This window comes from Vicugna pacos, chromosome 24 (genome assembly GCF_048564905.1).
Source record: "Vicugna pacos chromosome 24, VicPac4, whole genome shotgun sequence".
NCBI classification, from domain to species: domain Eukaryota; kingdom Metazoa; phylum Chordata; class Mammalia; order Artiodactyla; family Camelidae; genus Vicugna; species Vicugna pacos.
In genome coordinates this window covers 10392157-10411945 of record NC_133010.1, presented here as the reverse complement: position 1 = coordinate 10411945, position 19789 = coordinate 10392157, and the positions used below count along the sequence as shown (strand labels likewise).

The following is a 19789-nucleotide window of genomic DNA, read 5'->3' as shown; positions in this document are numbered from 1 at the left end:
AGGGACCATGCCGGTGCCTTTTGCATAGTACATGCTAGTAAATTGTCATTTCTTTTCACTGACTTTTTACTTCATCCCCTTCACAACTCCCCACGCCCTTATTGCAAGCTTCTGGTTACATCTTTCAGCTCCCGCTAGCGCTTTGTTTATACTGCCTTCATAACACCTGACACATTATGTATTCATTGTAGAGCTAGCTCTCTTCTTGTTTACTGCAAATATTCAAAGGTGTAGTCACTTACTCCTTTGTGTGCTCCCAAAAACAAGCACAGAACTGACACACAGTAGGCCCTCAGATAACATTTATTAGATATATGGAAATAAAATGTGTATTGATGATTTTGGAATGGAAAATATGAAAATCTGACAGTATACGGAATATCTCATTTTTGAAAATTGATTAAACTCTTGGTCTCAGAATACTTTGTTCATTGACATGTCCATCTCCAGAGAATGTGAAGATTTAGTTGGGACATTTAGGAAAATTATTTTTAAGAGTTCTAAGCAGTAGGGTTATGTGACATCTGGCTTCATATTCATTGGTAGCCAAGTAAGCGCAGAAATGGTAACCAGAAACTCACAGTGCAGGAAGTAGCAGGTGGAATTTAAATACTAGATTATTGGACCTCCTTTTGCTACTTAAATCACTTAGCACACTTAGTGGATCCACAATATTCCATTTATAGACCAAGCAGACCACTTTTGCTAGATTGATTCATTGAGATGAACAGCTAAAAGAAGTTAAATCCATCATCACATCTCTGCATAATTTTAAAATGAATTTAGTTGGTGTTAAATGGACATTTGTTTTTATTGTCTCAGAGATGGGACTTTTCCTCCAGTAGAGCAGAATAATGTATCTATATGGTGTTCTAGCTTGAGCAGTACATAAAGATTAGTAAATAAGGCCCCATTAAAAATACTTACATTGTAAGTAACATGAGTCCCAGTAGCGTTTCTAAGGTCCATTAATGCTTATTCTGAGGATCAGAGCTCATTTCACTGAGCCATTTAGTCAAACCGTGTGATTATTTAGAAAGTTAATTCATGCATACTAAAATCTAGCTTAAGTAATTCAGAGGGTAGGAGGTAAAACTCTATGGAGACGATAGTCCTTTTTGTTATTTAATGATCAACCATAATTAACTTGCAAATTTGAAATAATTAGAACAAATTAAAGGTATTTAACTTTGCCTCCCTAAAGAAAAATTCAAATTGCACCAAATGCAGCTTTAAATTATTCAAATCTCAGAGGTCTGGGCTAGATTTTTTTTTTTATAATGCCTTTTCTATGATGAGAATACCAATCTGCTCTTTGTCAGAAGGCATCCTATCAAGTAATTGTTCTTTGTGTTTAATAAATGACAGCTATTCTTCTTTGTAAAAGTATTTCAGTCTCCCAAGACTGCATCAGCATTTCCGTGGCATTTTAATTCAATAAAACAAAAGGTTAATGTTTTTCTACTTTTTAAGGAATGCAAATACAAGTGGTATTCAGTTGGTCCTAAATGACATTTAAATTTTACCATTCAAGCTCAGATAGACTATCGCGACATGAGATTTGGGCAAAATAGAGAAGTTCAAGTTTTGGATGATTAGAATTTTATTGAACTTGAAGAACTGGAAATGTTTTTTTTTTTTCCTTCCCCCTTCCTAAATCAGGGCTACTCAAAGTTTCCCATTTCATGTTTCATAATATTAAAATTTGGAGATAGAGTTCAATAAAATCTCAGTAACTTAAGAATGACTTACACGGTGTGGCAATCCTAAATGCCACGAGTTTAACCTCTTCTGCTGTCTGTCATGATTTTGATCATTTTACTATCACTTTAACAACTCCAAGAGATCCTAATAAGAATAGCAGCAAATTATTTCTAACAATGTCATCATATCTATGAATGATGTCCTGTATAGTGATAGCCCCTCAGTGAATTTTGTACACATTTTACCTGGACTGTATGAAATGATAAGAAGCACTGACCATCTGACAGTTAGGTTCTGACTTTATGGTGCCCCATACAGAGAATGAATGATATAAAATATGTGGACAAGTGAATGCTTAGTACCTAGTTCTATGTAGTTTTGGAAATAAAATAATTATTAATTTTGATATTATCTCCATATATCTAAAAGTTGCTTTGGTAGCTTTTTTCTACTGGTTTAATATTATTATTTTTATTTATTTATTTTGCGATATCATATTTTTTAAATTGAAGAATGATTGATGTACAATATTAAATGTTACAGGTGTACAATATAGTGATTCACAAATTTTTAAAGGTTATACTCCATTAATAGTTATCATAAAATATTGTCTATATTCCCCATGTTGTACAAAGTACCAGGATTGGTAGCTTATTTTGTACCTGATAGTTTGTCCCTCTTAATCTTCCACCTCCATCTTGCCCTTCCCCCTTCCCTCTCCCACTGGTAACCACTAGTTTGTTCTCTGTATCTGTGAGTCTGTTTCTTTTCTGTTATATTCACTAGTTTGTTGTATATTGTTTGGTTCCACCTGTAAGTAATATCTTACAGTATTTATCTTTCTCTGTCTGACATTTCACTGAGCGTAATGCCCTCCAAGTCCATCCACGCTGTACACCAGAACTATCACATTTTAAATCAACTGTACTTCAATTAAAAAGCAACCAACCAACCAACCCACCAACCCATTTAAAATATGGGCAGAAGAACTGAACAGACGTTTTTCCAAAAAAGGAAATGCAAATGGCCAACAGGAACATGATAAGTTGCTCAACATCACTCAGATTGGAGAAATGCAAATCAAAATTGCAGTGAGGCACCGTCTCACACCTGTCACAGTGACCATCATCAGAAAGAACACAAATAACAATTTTTATTAATCCCTAATATTCAATTAACAGTTTATTTAATTCCAATAACAATTTATTTTAATCCCTAACACTCATTTTTAGGACTTAGAAACATTTTAGTTATGCAAGTCTTGTTTCAGCAGACTTTTTATTTCTCCAGGTATTCTGGATCTTAGTTATACTCTGTAGCTTTGTGAGCAGTTTCATGGGTCTGAGTCTTAATTTCCCCAACTCCAAATGTAAGCTTTGTGAGGATAAAGACCGTTTCTTCTCCAAAATTGTTGTGGCAGGACACAAAATAGACCTTCAGTAAACTGTTTAAATTAAACCTCAGTAAAAAAAAAAAAATAAGGAAAAGAAATAAAAACTTTTTACTACCATGAATTACATTTCAACTCATACTGAATTATATGCCTTTGTGTGATCTATAACCCCTTTTGTGCTCTCTGCAGCTCATTCATGCTTATTCTTTTCAGCTTATTGAAGTCAAAATGTGATGACTGGATGCTAGGAACATCATCATCCGTCAAAAAGTACCAAGACTCTACTAACAGCGGAGAGAATAGAAGGGAGAAGAAGACAGTTGGGTTTCAGTCACATATGGAAGATGATGCCCTGTGGACGTGTCAAAAGAAAGATGCATTTCAACCCCAAAGAGGTAAGCTTAGCGTCAGTAATAGCAAAATGAGGAGCTGCTGGGGGCAGGTGGTTGCTGGTGGCTTCCAGCCATGAGCTCCAGATGATTTCCTGTTAAATATTACAAACTGACATGTGCCTGCAAGGCCACAAGTAGCGCACCTCCCAGATCAGTGAACTGCATCAACGCTTCTCTTAGAACACTCATGAGAATCTATCTAATGTGGTGCTCTTTTTCTGTCAAAGCAGCAAACAAAAAGAATTTGTATGGTCTGTAAGTATGGTCACACTTGCAAAATAATGCTCCAAGTGAGTAAAGAGGACAAGAAATTGAACATGAATCTTGTGTAGAAAAGTAAACTTCAACACCTACAGTTAATCCTCAATTAATTGGAAAGGTGGCGAGGGTGAAGGAGAAGTCATCGTGACTAAATCAAAAACCTCATAAGTCTTAAGCCTATATTGTCTAGCAGTCTTTTAAGTGCCAGTAAATCTTCCTATTTTATATGTCGTAGATCTTTTAAAAGAAATCAATTATGAATAACTGTGTGAAATGTCGAGTGAATTTCAGTGCCGTCAAATTTGATTGCATTTCCCAGTTGTTTCTGGAGTGGCTTTTGGCTTATTCTCTCCTGGAATCATTGAATGATGGACTCTAGAGCAGAATGAATCACGTCTGAGCTTCACTGGTCAGAGGAGACCAGTGTACAGAAAACAGAGGGCCCCAAAAGATCTCGGGGCCAGCCCCCTTCTGCTGACGCCTCTTTCCCAGGCATCTGTCTTTCCAGCTCACAACCGTTAATCCTGATTTCCTTCTTATGCTCTTCTTTTTCCACCGGGCTAGCTAGCACTGCCCACCTCTCGTGTTAATCATCCAGCTTTTCATAATCGCTCTACCACCCTCACGTTTGTGTATTTGAGAACTGGGCAGTGCTTTGTGAGAAGATCTTGCAGATGTGCTGCTCTCTGCCTTTCCTCAGCAGCTGCCAGCTTTGTCGTGTTTTTTGGTTTTAATCGTGATGACTCTAGAAATCGTTTAGTCCTCTCCCAGATAATTGAGAGATGATAATTAGTCCAAGCTTCAGATGGGAGACCATCCACTATTTGAAACAAAAGCTAAGGTGCAGAAGTTCTGCAGACCTCTGTTGTTTTAGGACCACTTAGAGCAACTTTTGCCTTTTGAGACTTTGCTACCAAAAAACAAAAATGAAATGGAGGAGACTTAGTATCCGAGATGGAATCTTCTTTACTTTTTCTGTTAGTAGTCCTTCAGAGACGGGAAACTCTTACTTTTGACTCCCTCTATTCTTAGTCATTGCATTTTTGGAGATTGGAGAACCAGCGAAAGTTGGTGTGGTGATTACACTGCAAGCCTCAACATAGTCTTCTCTTAACTTGACAACAAATTGGTGTCCTGTGTCAGCACTAAAATAAAATAGCAAAATGAGAAAAATATAGTGTAATAGCAAAGGGACAAATAACTTGTGTTACTGGTTAAGCCTGCAGCAACATTAGAAAGCTGCCATTGAAAAGGGAATCACCAGGCCAGCCCCGGCCCTGCTGGAGGTTAATCTCTCCCCTGCCCAGCTCCAGAACCCAGGAGTCTAGAAAGGGCTTGTGTCCGAAAAAAAAAAATCAATTTCTAATTTGAAACAAAATCATTTTTGACTAACCGTGGTTCGGAACCCATTACTTTTAGCTGTATAGTCTGCTGACTTTTCAGCACTTTCTGTTGTGCACAATGAATCCTAATGGTCAATTTATAATGTTACTGTACCAATCAATTTAACCAAGAGAACGCTGTTACAATTCTGCAAAGTTTTCACTCATGGTTTTATTTTTTCATCAGTCTTTTTTTTTCCTTCCCCGACTCTTTTTTGAAAGGCGGGGGGAGGGGAGGCATGTTGTAGTGTTGTACTGAAAAAAAAAGACAATTTTTCATCTTTTTTAAGAGTTTTGTTTCAAGGTATTCACAGGAATTATTAACTTTTTTTTTCTATTCATAAGAAATGCTGTCTTGTAGTTTTCTCTTCTTTTATTCTCGTATGGAGCCTTTAGCAAAGTTATGGTAGACCTACCTGATCATTGAGGGAGCTAAAGCTGCCCCTTGGAGCCATCCTGCCCATTACAGAGCTGGTGTGCACAGCTTACGGTACAGGGCAAGGTGATTGCATTGGCACTTACTGTGGGAGACAGACTTTCCAAAGTGTGCTGCAGCCGCATTGGACACCCTGTTTAGCATAAGGCCAATGACCTGACACTAATTGCCTAAGTTACGCCGCTTGATTTAGCATCTCCTTAATTGCTTTCCCCTCTTTAGCGTGTCTGCATTTTTAAATCTATTATTCTTCTGTTTTATATCCTTTGTTACTTTTGTTGTCCTTTAATCATTAAGCACTATACAGGACATGTACTGCAGGACCATTAATCTTTATTATCAGTCTCTTACTCCTTTACCTCACCTAGCCTCCTCACACTGTTCTGTCAACTTTATTAATACTAAACGTAAAAAAAAAAAAAAAGACCTGATTCTTGTCTCAAGAAATAACCTTGTGATTGCAAAAATATCAGTACAATATTATCAGAATTGTGCTTAAAATATACATTGTTTTGCAATCATTGATACTTGGAATGAGCTACCTTAGTTGCTTTTATTTGAGCTCTGTGGAACAAAAAGACCTTACTTAGGAAAATCTAAACTTGAGTCAAGAACCGTTAAGCCAAAGGCATAAATCTGGAAACACCCAATCTTCAGTCCTTTTTTCTCCTTCCTACATAGCAAGTGTTTTTATTCTCTCCTAGCTTGCCTGGAACCTCCCCTTCCTGAACAATCACTGATTCTCTTATATAAGAGCCCTCAAAGCTGGGGAATTTTTTTCCTCTTATGCTGATGGGCTAGCAGTCTGTGAGGCCACTGAACGCACATGTTTCAGAACTGAAACGTTAGACCTCGGGGCTCGGCACTGCCTGTTCATTCTGAAGTCAGGCTGCAAAGCCACTCCAAAGCCAATACTGCGTGAGAGCTGCCTCCTGTTCGTCCCTCTGTCACTGGTCTCTGACTCCCCTTAACACTCTGAAAGAGTCTGAGAGAGGCTGAACCTGGTGTCATGTGGATTTGCCTGATGGCATTGACCATGCCCTTCATGTTGTCGTTGGGTTTTTTTTGAGCTTGTGTAATACACAGCAGCTGTCACTGGTTGAGACTTCGAGGGAGACTCCCAGACACACTGGAAGACGATTATTGTAGAAGTGAGCAACAGTCTCTGAGCCGCCTAATTATTCCTCTAAGTGGCCCTGCGCTTGCAATGATGTGAGTGTTCTTTGTAGCCCAGCGTGGACGAATGTAGACCATGTGATTAAAGACATGAGCAAGTTGAAGTGTCCAAGTACAGAAACCATTTCCATCTTGCCTCTGAGGACCTTTTATTTATGTTTCTTTTATTATAAGCATCATCGTTATGATTATATGTTTAATCGTTAGAAAAGGTACCACAGTATATTACTTCTAGTTCCCAGTAGTCTGAGCTAAAAGAGTTATTAAAAGTTGATACCTTTACCATCAGCACACAGAAGACAAGCATAGTACAGAGCTACGGGTAAACCCTAATGTGTAGGTTAATTTGTCCTGCCCAGCGCACCCAAGAAAGAAATTCAAATGCAAGAATCTATCATTCAGAGTGAAGTCGGTGTGTGTCGAATAGTCATTTAAACCAGAGGCCCTACATTTCCTATCCTCTATGATAGAAAGAAGCATCTTAAAATACTGTATAACCGATTAGTTATTTTTTATATCTTGCATCTTCTCCCACCAGAACATAAGCACTCCATATGTTCAGTGCTGTGTCTCCGTCTCCCAGAACTGGGCTAGACATGTGATGGGTGCTCATAATGTATTTGTTACATGAATTAACACAATACCGTTGATCCTTGAACAAATCAAGTTTGCGCTGCCTGAGACTGCTTACATGCAGGGTTTTTTCAGTAGTAAATACGGCAGTACTACACGGGCCATCACTGATTGAATCCAAGAGTATGGAGGAACCACCTATACGGAGGGCCATGTATAAGTGATACTCGGATTAACCCCCACGTTGTCCAAGGGTCAGCTGTAGATGTATTGATTTTTCTTTCTGTGTCCTTGCCCCATTTTCCCACAACTAGGATCTAATCAATTAGATGTCTTGACCTCAGTGCCTGTAATGGTTTAATGATTTAAGAAATGTATACACTGAGGTGTCAGTAGAGTGGGGTCTTAAAAACAGCACTGTTTGAGAGCCAAGAAAACTGTGGGGGTTTTTTTCATTTTCTTTTATTCTAATTGAGATTTAATTTATATACAGTGAAATTGCACAGGACTTAAGAGCATGGTTTGATAAACCTTGACAATTGTGTATGCCGACATAATTAAGAAATAGTACATTTCCATTATTCATGAAAACTTCCTCATGTTCCTTTCCAGTCGTTCCCCCCGAGGCCTCTCTCCTCGGTCGGCAGATGGCTGCCTTCTCGCTGTGTCCTCACATGGCCTTTTTGCTGCGAACGTGCATCCTTGGTGTGTCTCCCTTTTCTTATAAGGATGAAGAGTCATATTGGATTAGGGGCCACCTCTGTGACTTCTTTGAACTTCATTACCTCTTTAAAGTCCCTGCCTGCAAATACAGTCACATCCTGAGGTGTACTAGGGGTGAGGACTTCAACATATGAATTACAGGGCTGGGGGAGGGGGAGAGGCACAGTTCAGTCCATAACAACTACTCTCTTTCCAATCTTTCTATGCCTTTTATTTCTTTTTCTTATTTCGTTGTATTCTCTAGGACTTCTGTTACAACGTAGAACAAAGTGGTAAGCGTGGACTTCCACACCTTGTTGGCAGTGTCATGGGGAAGGCAGCCGTCTTTCACCATTAAGTCTGATTTTAGCTGTAGGTTTTTTGTAAAATGCCCTGTATCAGGTTAAGAAAGTTCCTGCCTCATTTACTGGGAACCTTTATCACAATGAGTGTTGAATTTCATCACATCTTTTTTCTGCACCTATTGAGATGATCGTGTGTTTCCCTCTTTATTCTGTTAACTTGATGAATTACACTGATGGGGCAATATTGGTTCGTAATGTCCTTTTTTTATGTAATGACCTTGTCAGGTTTTGGTATCAGAGTTATGCTAGTGTCGTAAATGAGTCAGGAAGATGTCAGCAAAAATGGCAGAGTAGGGACTTCCAGGGGCTTGTTCCTCCTCAGAAACTCTGAAAAGCCTGGCATGGTCTGCCAGAGCCAACATTATCAGAACTCTGAAAGATAGTGAATGATATATAGAAACTAAGCAAATGCTTAACCAGGAAAAAGGCCACTGAAACATGTTGGGAGAACATTATAGAGTCTTGGTTTATCGTTGCCCCGCTCCCTCCTGCGCCATGGCAGTCTTGAGGGTGGCAGCCGATTCCAGGTGTGAGTGAGTACCTGGTCCCAGAGGAAGCAGACCTTACTCTCAAGGAGTCCTGTTTGTCTGTTTCAAACTGTCTGTGGATTTCCCAAGGGCTGATACTAGAGGACTGCCTCTGTTTTTCCTACCTGTGAACTTTTTCAGGACAGAGAAGCAGGTACATGTAGGACATCCCTTGAAAATGTTGAAAGCCGAGTGAACACACCACTACCGATTGGGGTGAAAGAGTAACAGTTGAGACAAATAGTAGATAACCAAAAGCCAACAAAACTAGATAAAACAGACACATTCCTAAAAGCACACAAACTATCAGACTGACTCAAGAAAAATAGAACATCTGAATAGACCTGTAACAAGTAAAGAGATTAAATCAGTAATGAAAAAAAACTGCCAGCGAAGGCAAGCCCAGGACCAGATGGCTCCACTGGTGAATTCTACCAAATATTAAAGAAGAGTTAATGCAAATCTTTCTCAAATTCTTCCCCAAAAATAGAAGAGGAAGGAACATTTTCCCACTCATTTTAAAAGGCCAGCATGTATCTGATACCAGAGCCAAAGAAAAGAATGCTACAAACCAAAGTCCCTTGTGAATGTAGATTAAAATGTCCTCAACAAAACAACAGCAAGCCGAATGCAGCAGCATATTAGTGGGATTATATATGATGACCAAATAGGATTGAGCCCGGGATTCAGCAGTGGTTCAACATGGAAAAATCCATCAGTGCAATATACTATATTAATAGAAAGAAAAAATATGATCATCTTAACACAGAAAAAGCATTTGACAAAAACAGTAAAAAAGCAGCAGTAGAAGGAAGTTTCCTCAACGTGATGAAGGGCAGATATGACAAACCCACAGCCAGCATCCTGTTCAGCTGTGAAAGGCTGACGACTTTTCCTCCAAGATCAGGAGCAAGACAAGTATTCCCACTTTGCCACTTCTGTTCAACATTTTACTGGAAGTTCTAGACAGAGAAATTAGGCAAGAAAAAGAAATAAAACATATCCAAGTTGCACAGGAAGGAGTTAAACTGTATTAGCAGATGACAGGACTTTACAGGACAAGCCTGAAATGGCATATATAGCTTCCGCTAGTTTCCTCCCTGACCACACAGAATGACAAGGGAGACTGGGGCATATAATCTAGCCGTGGACCCAGGAAGAAGGGACGAGTGCATTTCGGTGGATAATCAGCAGCATCTCTCACAGCAGCATTCTTCATAGTAGCCCCAAATGAGAAACACGCCAAATGTCCATCAATTGCAGAGTGGATAAAAAGGCATAAACGCATGCAATGGACTGCTAGGTAGCAAGGGAGGCGAACCACAGCTACATAAGTCGTTAACACAGATCAATCGTGCAGACACAATACTGAGCACATGAAGCCTCAAAAAGAATATATATAGTATAGTTCTGTTTGCATAATGTTCAAAAGCAGCAAAACTACATCACTTTTTCGCGATGCATACATAAATGGTAAAACTATGAAGAACAGAAAGGGGCTAATTATGAGAACAGTGGCTGGCTCTTGGAGGCGAGAAGAGATTGTAATTGAGGGTGAGAATCAGTGATGCTTCCAGGTGGCGATGCTGCCAGGACTTCCTTACTCTAGAAAAGGGTTGCACTGATATTTTCTTCATCATTTGTTCTTTAAACTAAACTGAATGTTATATAACTCAGCTGTTTTTAAAATGCACGGTAAAACAAAGGGCTCAGAAACAGAGTTTTCTCAAACACTGAACTCTAAGAAGTTCTCTTATCATGAGCTATTGATTGATGGTTGAGCAGAATACACCCAGCTCTATATAAATAGGACATGACCCAATATGTTCAATTCCATCCATGTATGCAAAAATATATCTGGGTGTTTATTTACATAAGTATATTCACATTTATTTACATACATAAGCATATGCATTTATATATGAAAGTTATCAGCCTAACGGATGATATTCTTATAAGTACTTTTATTTTACAAATGTGTATATTGTCTTTATGTGTGTGTGTGAAATATAGACGTGTCATTCTATGAATATGCATAACTGTATGTAATTGTTGGTATACCTAATATTAAATCAAATTGTACATGTGGAACAAATATAATTAAAAACTGATACACAGCTTTCTGTAAACTTAATAAGGAATAGAACTTAGAGAATTAAGAAAAAGGGATAAATTTGCCCTATGCCTTCGAGCAATCATTCTTAACTTTTTGGGGTCCCAAATCCTGTTAGAATTTAATGAAAACTATGGCCCCAGGAAAATGAATGAGCATATATATGTACATACATTATTGTGCCTGCAATTATGAGGGATTCACACATTCCTGAAGGACATAGAAGTCCTTGCACCCTCTGCTAAAATTTTCTTTAAAAAAATTTTCCCATCAAATTATCAATTGTCTTTACTAAGTTTTTAACAGAAATATCAAAACAGAAAAAAAAAAGTAAGACTGATGTTCAGGTGTTCCGTGATAGTGACGTAAGAGAGATTTTTTTCTGTTTTATCACTACCGGGCGTACCATCTTCCCTCTCCTATTACCTACTTAACTTTCCCCTTCCGCCACCCAGGATCCCACCCCGACGGTTGTATGGTAGGGCCTGCTTTACCTGCCTCCGGTCTGCCTGTTCCACTCCCTTCTACCTTCTGGCGTAAGAAGAATCTCTCCAAAGACCAGTTAGGTTTTTTTTTTCATTGTTGTTACTGCTTTGTTTTATGTTTGAGACCAACTCACACAACGTTTAAGAGTTTGCAATGCAGAGTCAAAGAGACCTTGACTGCATTTAAAGCCCAGCCTTGTTCCAACCAGCCCCAAGTGATATTGGACGTGCTGCTCGACCTTTTCAGTTTCCACTTGCTTGTCTGTAAAATGAGGACAGTAATATAATTTATGGACTGCCGTAAGGATTAACAAGATAAGGCGGGTAAAGTGATTTAAAGTGATTAGCAAGGTACAAGGACATGAGATACTCAATAAACATTTCCTGAATACATTAAATATTTAGCCTGGAGGTTTTTATAATTTAAGACTTTTACTAATTCCATGCTCCTTATTCTTTTTTTCAAAATTCCACCTCCTGCATCAGATCTTCCTGAATCCTATAGCCAGATGTGATCTCTCCCACTTCTTAATTCCTCAGACCTTTCATATTATTTTTTACAGCAGTAATAACATCAGTGGTGAAAAACTCTGGGGTCAGATTGGCTGGATGTGAATGTGGGTCACTTACTAGTTTTGTGACCTTGGGCAGGTCTTGTAAGTCCCCTATGGCTTATTTTCCTGATTTGTAAATTAGATATTAAAAAATAGTGTCTATCACAAAGTGTTTTTATGAGGACACATATAACTAATTTCTAGAAATGACGCAACTATATAGAGAAAGCTGGAGGGGCATAGGAGCAGAGGAGACCGGGAGAAGGGACTGACTACAGATGGGCACGAGGAAACTCTCTGGAGTGATGAGATATTCTAAGACTGGACTGCAAAGATAAATAAGTAAATGCCATGACAAAAATGTTAAAAACTGGGTTGTGGCCACGCTTTCATAGCTGTATAAATTAACTGCTGTTTATCAAACTGTACACTTAAGAGGAACAAATTTTACGGTATTCAAATTATACCCCAATGAAGCTGTTTTTAAAAATAAAAAGAATATGTAGTCTATGGGAAAGACTCAGGGCAGTACCAGGCACATACGAAGCATCGCTGTGTCCGTTAGCTGTTCCTATGACCTTATCCTGCCTTACGTTATGTATGATGCTTTACCAGGCTGTTCAGAGAGCATCGCAATGCGTATGCTCACAGCTCTCTCCCCGTCTCCATAAACTAAGCCTGAGCTTAATCCCGGCATCAGCCCTTGTGCATCATTAGGTCCTCGGTAAACATTTCCTGGATGCGTTGTGTGAGCCAATGGATTTTGTGTCTAGTACGAAAAAGTACTGGTTTGGGTTGAGAGTCCTGCAGGGTTGTGTATAAGAAGTCTGAACTATGCATTTATATAACTGGTCTTTTACATCTTACATAATAGAGACCAGTCAGTGTTGAGTATGGCTTTCGAATTCCAAGGATTTTGGTGATCGTTCTGGTGCTAATCTCTACAGATGTAAGACTCCACCGTGTGGTATTCCCAACATGCCAAAGCTGTCTTCATGTTATTTGAACATTCACCCTTTCCTCAAAGAATTGAGCAACTCTTCCCAAATAACTTCTTTCAACACCCTGGGCAACAGTTTCTTAGGAACCAGGAAAAAAACTGTGAATGAGAGTCCACAAGAAAGGCAGGGATGTTCTGTGCTGTTTGGAAAATAATACCAAGGAGGAAGAGGAGAAGATTATTATTAGAAACAATAATGATTAGAAAACAACAAAAAAAATCCCCCAAATCCTTCTGTCCGTCTCATCGTATTATCTAGCACTCTGGAAAAGAATAGTAATTATCAACTAAATACTGCTTGTTAGAAAGGAACAGAGGCCGAATCACCCCTATAGAGGCTCATCTAACCAGTGAGGCACTTGTTTTAGCCCAATGTAGAATTCTTTAAAAGCAACATTCAAGATTCACATCTACCTGAAAGTTCTGGGGGTAGGATCAGTTTAATTTGGAGGGATTGGAGGTACAAAGTACTGGAATTTTCTATGTTGTCAGAGAGAGAAAAGAGCTTTTCTTATGATAGTTAAAAGGAACAAAATAAAGCATTCTACCTTCTTGGGCATTTCTAAGTAAACCCAGGTCAGCGGGACTTTGATTAGGCCGTCAAGTTTAAGAACAAAATCTCTAGTTAGTCTGTTATTGCACAAATGCACTTTTTTAAAACATGATGTTTGTGGATCACTGATGTTTACAAAACCAAAACAACCCACTGAGACTTCCATCTGCCATTGTTTCATTTCAGGTGGGGAAATGGCTTCCTTCTAAAGCTTGGGGATGCCTATAATCTCTAACATAATACTCAGAATAGACCTTTCCATTTCCTTTTACTGAATGCCCAAATTGTTTCCTTTGTTGTTCATGTAGGGACGATGGCAGGAGTTAGGAGAGATGCGTCCACTTCTCCTATGACGACAGGAAGCCAAAAGGAGCCTGTAACCCCAACCACGTCATCCTCCCAACATGGCACCTCCCGGTAAGTTGTCAAGGATTTTTTGCTTTAACATTCCAGATAAGAGCGGGTTTTTTTTTTTTTTTGAGTTGTTTAATAAGAAGTGAAAAATCTTGACAATTCTTGATGGCTCTTACTCAAGAGAGAGGCCCTTATTTGGAAGCGTCCAGGTTTGGCCAGGCAGAACTCCTGGAGCCCTTTCCTCTGTACATGTCTTGCCTTAGTTGATAATGGTAACTGGCAAGGATTTCCATAGAAGTGCAAAGCTTATCCTACCTCTCATCAATGAGTCTGCTTAGCATCATGTCCTTCCCGATGCATCATGGGTGGTGATACACTTGGACTGTAAGCTTAGCTGACTGAATTAATGGATTCTAAAAACTACAGTGGGTTTTATACTACAATTAAAGAACTGTCAACATTTACTCATAGCAGAGACATTTGAGGAGTTAATACTTTGATCAGTCTTTTCTGAAGTCAGGAAAAGAAATATGTTATTAAAATTTCTCATATCTAAGTCAACTCCTGTCTTGTATATTTAAAGCTAAATATGCGAACATCAGCACCAAAAGGGCTTGTTTTATGTTTCCTTGGGGATATAATTATTTGAGCACTTAAATTCCTAGCCACTTATCAGATAAATACAGATTTTTTTCAGACTTAATTTTAAAGAACTTTTGGGCACTGTCTCTTACATAGTGGGTAGTAATAATTGCTGTCATCCATTAAGCATTCACTAGGTGCCCAGCCCTGTGTATGCCTTATCTGATTTAGTCTTCATCACAGCCTTATGAGTTGGTACTACTGTCATCCTCATTTTGAAAATCAGGAAACTAAGGCTCAGAGAGGTTGAGTGACTTGCCTAAGGTCACATAGCTGGTAAGAGGTAGACCCAGCATTTCAGACTCCAAAGCTCTTTATCTTAAGTATTATAATAGTTAACAATGACAATCTTCCTATTTTGGAAGCCACCCACAATCAAGAGAAAGTTTAACTAGTTTACCACATTCTCAGCCCATGATTCCTTCCTTCTGGTTTTAATGCTGCCATTAATGGCATTTTGCCAAAGACCTACAGTGAGTTGTGGTTCTTGAAGCTTTGATGGTGCTCCCTCTTTGGACCACTTAACGTTGTGGCTTAATGCCTGTGCTCAGAGAGGATTCATCCTAGCCACCTGGAGGAGTTTCTTTGGAGGAGTTGTAAGTAAAGAGGAAAGACAATCTGGATTTTCAAACTCAGAGACTTTTACTAGTTGAAGATCTTTGACGCTGAGATCCTCAGTGAGACCTTTCACACCGCTGTAACGTGTTTTTGATGGTTGCACTTCAGTTTAGAGAGCAGCATGAAAAAGAAGACTGAAATGTTTCCCCAGTAAGGGTTTTGTGGAACATTCTTAGCACACATTTTCTGAAATGACCACATCCACTTCGTTGAGTTTTACAAGCCCAGGTTAAAATTGCTGGGAAGGCTCCTATTTATGGACCTTAAAAAATGCTTTCTTTACCTGTTAGTTCTTAATACTGCAGATCAGCTAAATACAGATTCTCGGAAGCTTCTTAAATAATGAGCATTTGGGTAAATAAAACAATGTGTAGCACGCCAGATTTTATCCTTAGAACTGCATAGTGGCATATTATAGGTCTATTATACAAAGTGCAGAGTCCAAAAAAACAGATTCAGTACTATGAAAATCAGTTACCAGGAAAACACGGTGGTTGCTTTCCAGATTTCTGAATCAAGATTATTTGAATTATTTTTATTTCAAAGTGTAAGGAAGGCATTTTTCATAGACGACTTTTACACGCAAACTCTTAATGCAAGAGAAAAACCTGTTGTTCCTCATCCCAACAAAACCTTGACGGTACCGAGGAGGACAAGAGTAAGAGCCCTTTCCTTGTTCCCCTAACCGCCAAAACTTTTCTAGACCTGCAGAAAAGGATGGGGATGGGACAGATGCCAGTGGAAGGCAGGTTTTCCTTTGTTCTCTGGACAGTGCTAACACCTAGAAGAGTCCCATACGGGCCCATGTGCAGGTGATAAAACCCTGTGTGGCAAAGTCATCTTTCTCATTCACAATGTAGGTTGCTAATTGTTCTCTCTGCTGCCTGTCAATATCATGTGAAATTTTCATTCCCCATTCAAGATGGGAAAAGTTGTGGCTGAAAATGTTAACATTTGCATTTTTATTTGTTGATTTATTTAAAGGACAGCCTCTCCTACAGCAATCCATCACTTGGTGACACCCCAAATATGAATAATGTATTGTAGACTTTGCAGTTACATTTTGTGATAAGTGTTAGAGACAGTAAAGGAATGTTAACTATGTTGCAAATGTAATATTTATTGACGCATAAAGTTTATTGCTTTCCAGGTTCAATAATACTGACCATAGGACGTTAATATCACTTATCCTGATTTTAGCAGGGCACCTTTGTATGTAGAAATATTCATCTATCTCATGCTAACAAAATAAATCTGTAATTTACAGCACAAGCTAAGAGGGCTTTATAGTGTTCCGAGAGCTGCAATGCTTCTTGCATCCCATTTTATTTCTGGCCTCCAACACTGATCACACACCTCTGAGTTGTCCAAGAAAGTAACCTCAGTGGGCATCTTGACACAAGTGGGCGGCGCCACTGAACTAAACAGTGCCATGCATTTCTGCTTGACCGGAACTGGCGACGCCCACAGACCATTCCTCCTGGAGAGGGGACTGTCATTCTGGACAGCTGATGGTTAGGTGCGCCTTCGCTCAGAAAGAAAGTTGAACAAACACTTTTCCTGACGTGACACTGAGTCAGAGTTTACCGATTCTACTTGATTCTCTGGCCTCCAGGGAGAAGCCAGAGCTGGGCAAGTTCCCAGTGAATCTGTTATGAGCTCAGATGTTGCTGAAAATTAACCCTTTTGTGCCTTCCGGAATTAGTTGTGTCCATTGCCAGCATAAAGATCGCACAAGAAATATCTGAGACCCAAAGCGAAAGAAGTGATGTTAATTAGCAACCATCAGCTGTAATTGTCATCCCCATTAAGATGCAGAATTATGTAGTTCTTCGTTATAAATAACCTTTCTAATTGTACTTGATGTATGCCAATTTAATCAAAAAGTATACTTGCAACAGGCAGATATTTGCATTAATGTAGCTTTGGATCCTCAAATCTTTTATTTCAAATTTGACTGGGGAAAAAAGTCTATTACATGCTGTGTATTTTTTATATGTTGCTGTCTTTTTCTATTCAGGTATGTAGATCTGAGACATTTTATATTAAAATGAAGACAATATCTTCTGGATGATTTAATGAAACAAATCTTGTCACTTTTTTAAATACTAGTGGAGTTTCTCTCTCTCAGTCACATGATAACAAACTGATAAACAGACTCAGTCCTTGAAGTAAAAAGTTACTATGGCCCCTTCTCTCTGTTCTTCCCTGACTCATAAGTGTTAAGACTAGTTCTCTTGGCCTCTTTCTTGTGTCTCCTGTGAGATGTGAGGAGAGAGAGGCAGATCTCAACAAATCATGCTTAATTAGTGAATTTGGTGAACTGAAGTTAGTCTATTTCTAGGAAGTACTCTTCACCTCTCTAGCTTTTTTCAGAAAAATTAGTTTTCATCACAACACCAAGTTGAAGGTTTTTGTTTTACTTTGTTTTGTTTTTTGAGTTATGTCATGGGGGATAATTTTGTAGAGCTTCTGCTTTGTAGAGGAGGGATGGAAAATATTTGTGTAAGTACTTTGAAGGACTTAATAGGTTATTTGGGGACTTTAAAAAAATAATAGCTTTGTTTCTTTTTTTTTTTTAAGACTTTGGTCCTTTGCTATCAAACCTTATGCTTAATGTGTTCTGAAATTTTTGCTGTAAGTTTACACCTTGCTGAACTGTCCACAGCACAATTACCGGTGTGCAGTCATGCTTACAGCTGACTTGAAGGTGGCTCATGGAAACTCCTTGCCCACTGAGGTTGGGAGCAAGGAATCCAGGCTCAGAATATTGGAGACTTGCGCCCACACTCTGAAGCCCAGGCTAGGAAGGATCCAAGTACCCTGAAATCTAGAGCTTAAACTTCTCTCTGTTTTGAAGATACTGTTTTCCTTTGGGAAAATGTCTATCCAGGTCCTTTGCCCATCTTTTAAACAGACTATTTGCTATTTGCTATTGAGTTGTAAGAGTTCCTTATGCGTACTTATCAGATGTATAGTTGGCAGATATTTTATCCCAGTCTGTAGGTTGCTGTTTCACTTTGTCAGCTGTTTCCTCTGCAGTGCAGACACTCTGTCATTTGATGTAGTTCCACCTGTTTATTTTTGCTCTTGTTGCTTGAGCTTTTGCTGCCACAGCCAAAAACTCATTTCAAAGGTTGATGTCAGGAGCTTTTCTCCTGTGTTTTCTTCTAGGAGATTTACAGTCTCTGGTCTTACATTTCAGTCTGAAATCCATCTTGAGTTAATTTTTGTATGTAGTGTAAGATGAGAGTCCAGTTTTCCCAGCATCATTTATTGAAGAGGCTCTCCTTTCCCCATTGCATGTTGTTGGTACCCTTGTTGAAAACTAGTTGACTGTTTATGCTTGGATTTGTTTTGGGGTTCTTGACTCTGTCCCATGAATCCAGGTGTTTTTTTATGCCAGTACCATACTGTTTTGATTACTATAGATTTATAATATAATTTGAAATCAAGAAGTGTGATTTCTCCAACTGTGTTCTTTCTCAAGATTGCTTTAGCTATTCAGAGCCTTTTAGGTTCCATGTGAATTTTAAGATTGCTTTTTCTATTCTTGTGAAAAATGTCATTGAAATTTTGATAGAGATTACACGAATCTGTATATCACTTTGGGTGCTACAGACGTTTTAACAATATTAATTATTCCAATCCATAAACACAGGGTATCATTCTGTCTACTTGTGTCCTCTTCAGTTCTTTTCATCAATGTTACATAGTCTTCAATGTACAAATATTTCACCTCATTGATTAAATTTATTCCTAAGTATTTTATTCTTTTTGATGCTATCATATTTTTTTGCTTGATTTCCTCTTCTAATAGATCATTGTTGGTGTAAAGAGACACAACTGATTTTTGTATCTCAATTTTCTATCCTGCAACTTTACTGAATTCATTCCTTACTTCTAACAGGTTTTTGTGCGTGTGTGTGGAGCCTTTAGGGTTTCCTACATACAGAGTCATGCCATTTGAAGAGATAAATGTACTGCTTAACTATTTAGATGCCTTTTACTTCCTTCCTTCCTCCCTCCCTCCCTTTGTTGAATGAAAGTGGCAAGCACAAGCATCCTCGCTTTGTACCAAATCCTAGAGGGAAAGATTTCAGCGTTTCTCCTGTGATTATGATGTTAGCCGTGGCCTTTTCATACGTGGGCTTTATTGTATTGAGGAAATTTCCTTCTATATGTATTTTATTGAGAGTTTTTAATCCTGAATAGATGCTGAACTTTTTCAAAGAAGATATACATACAGATTCCAACAGCTTAATGAAAAGATGCTCTTTGACACAACATTGTAAAATGACTATCACTCAATAAAAAAAAATGTTAAAAAAAGAAAAGAAAAGAAAAGAAAAGATGGTCAGCCTTACTAATCATGAGGTAAATGCAAATAAAAACCACAATGAGATATCACCTTATACCTGTTGGGATGGCTGTTATCAAAAAGATAACAAATATTGGCAAAGATGTGGAGAAAAGGGAACTCTTATACACTGTTGGTGGGAATGTAAATTGGTACGACTATTATGAAAAACATGGAGGTTCCTCAAAAACTAGAATAG

The 19789-nt window shown here is 38.5% G+C and overlaps 1 protein-coding gene across 10 annotated transcripts in view; it reads left to right on the top strand.

Annotated features, from left to right (window-relative positions):
• Positions 1 to 19789, top strand: part of KIAA1328 (KIAA1328 ortholog) — a 171986-nt gene that overhangs the window by 118952 nt on the left and 33245 nt on the right. For all 10 annotated transcript variants that reach the window (XM_072948983.1, XM_072948984.1, XM_072948982.1 and 7 more), the window contains 2 exons: positions 3311 to 3492; positions 13925 to 14033. In XM_072948983.1, coding sequence (XP_072805084.1) covers positions 3311 to 3492; positions 13925 to 14033 — 291 coding nt within the window. The remainder of the gene's footprint in view (positions 1 to 3310; positions 3493 to 13924; positions 14034 to 19789) is intronic.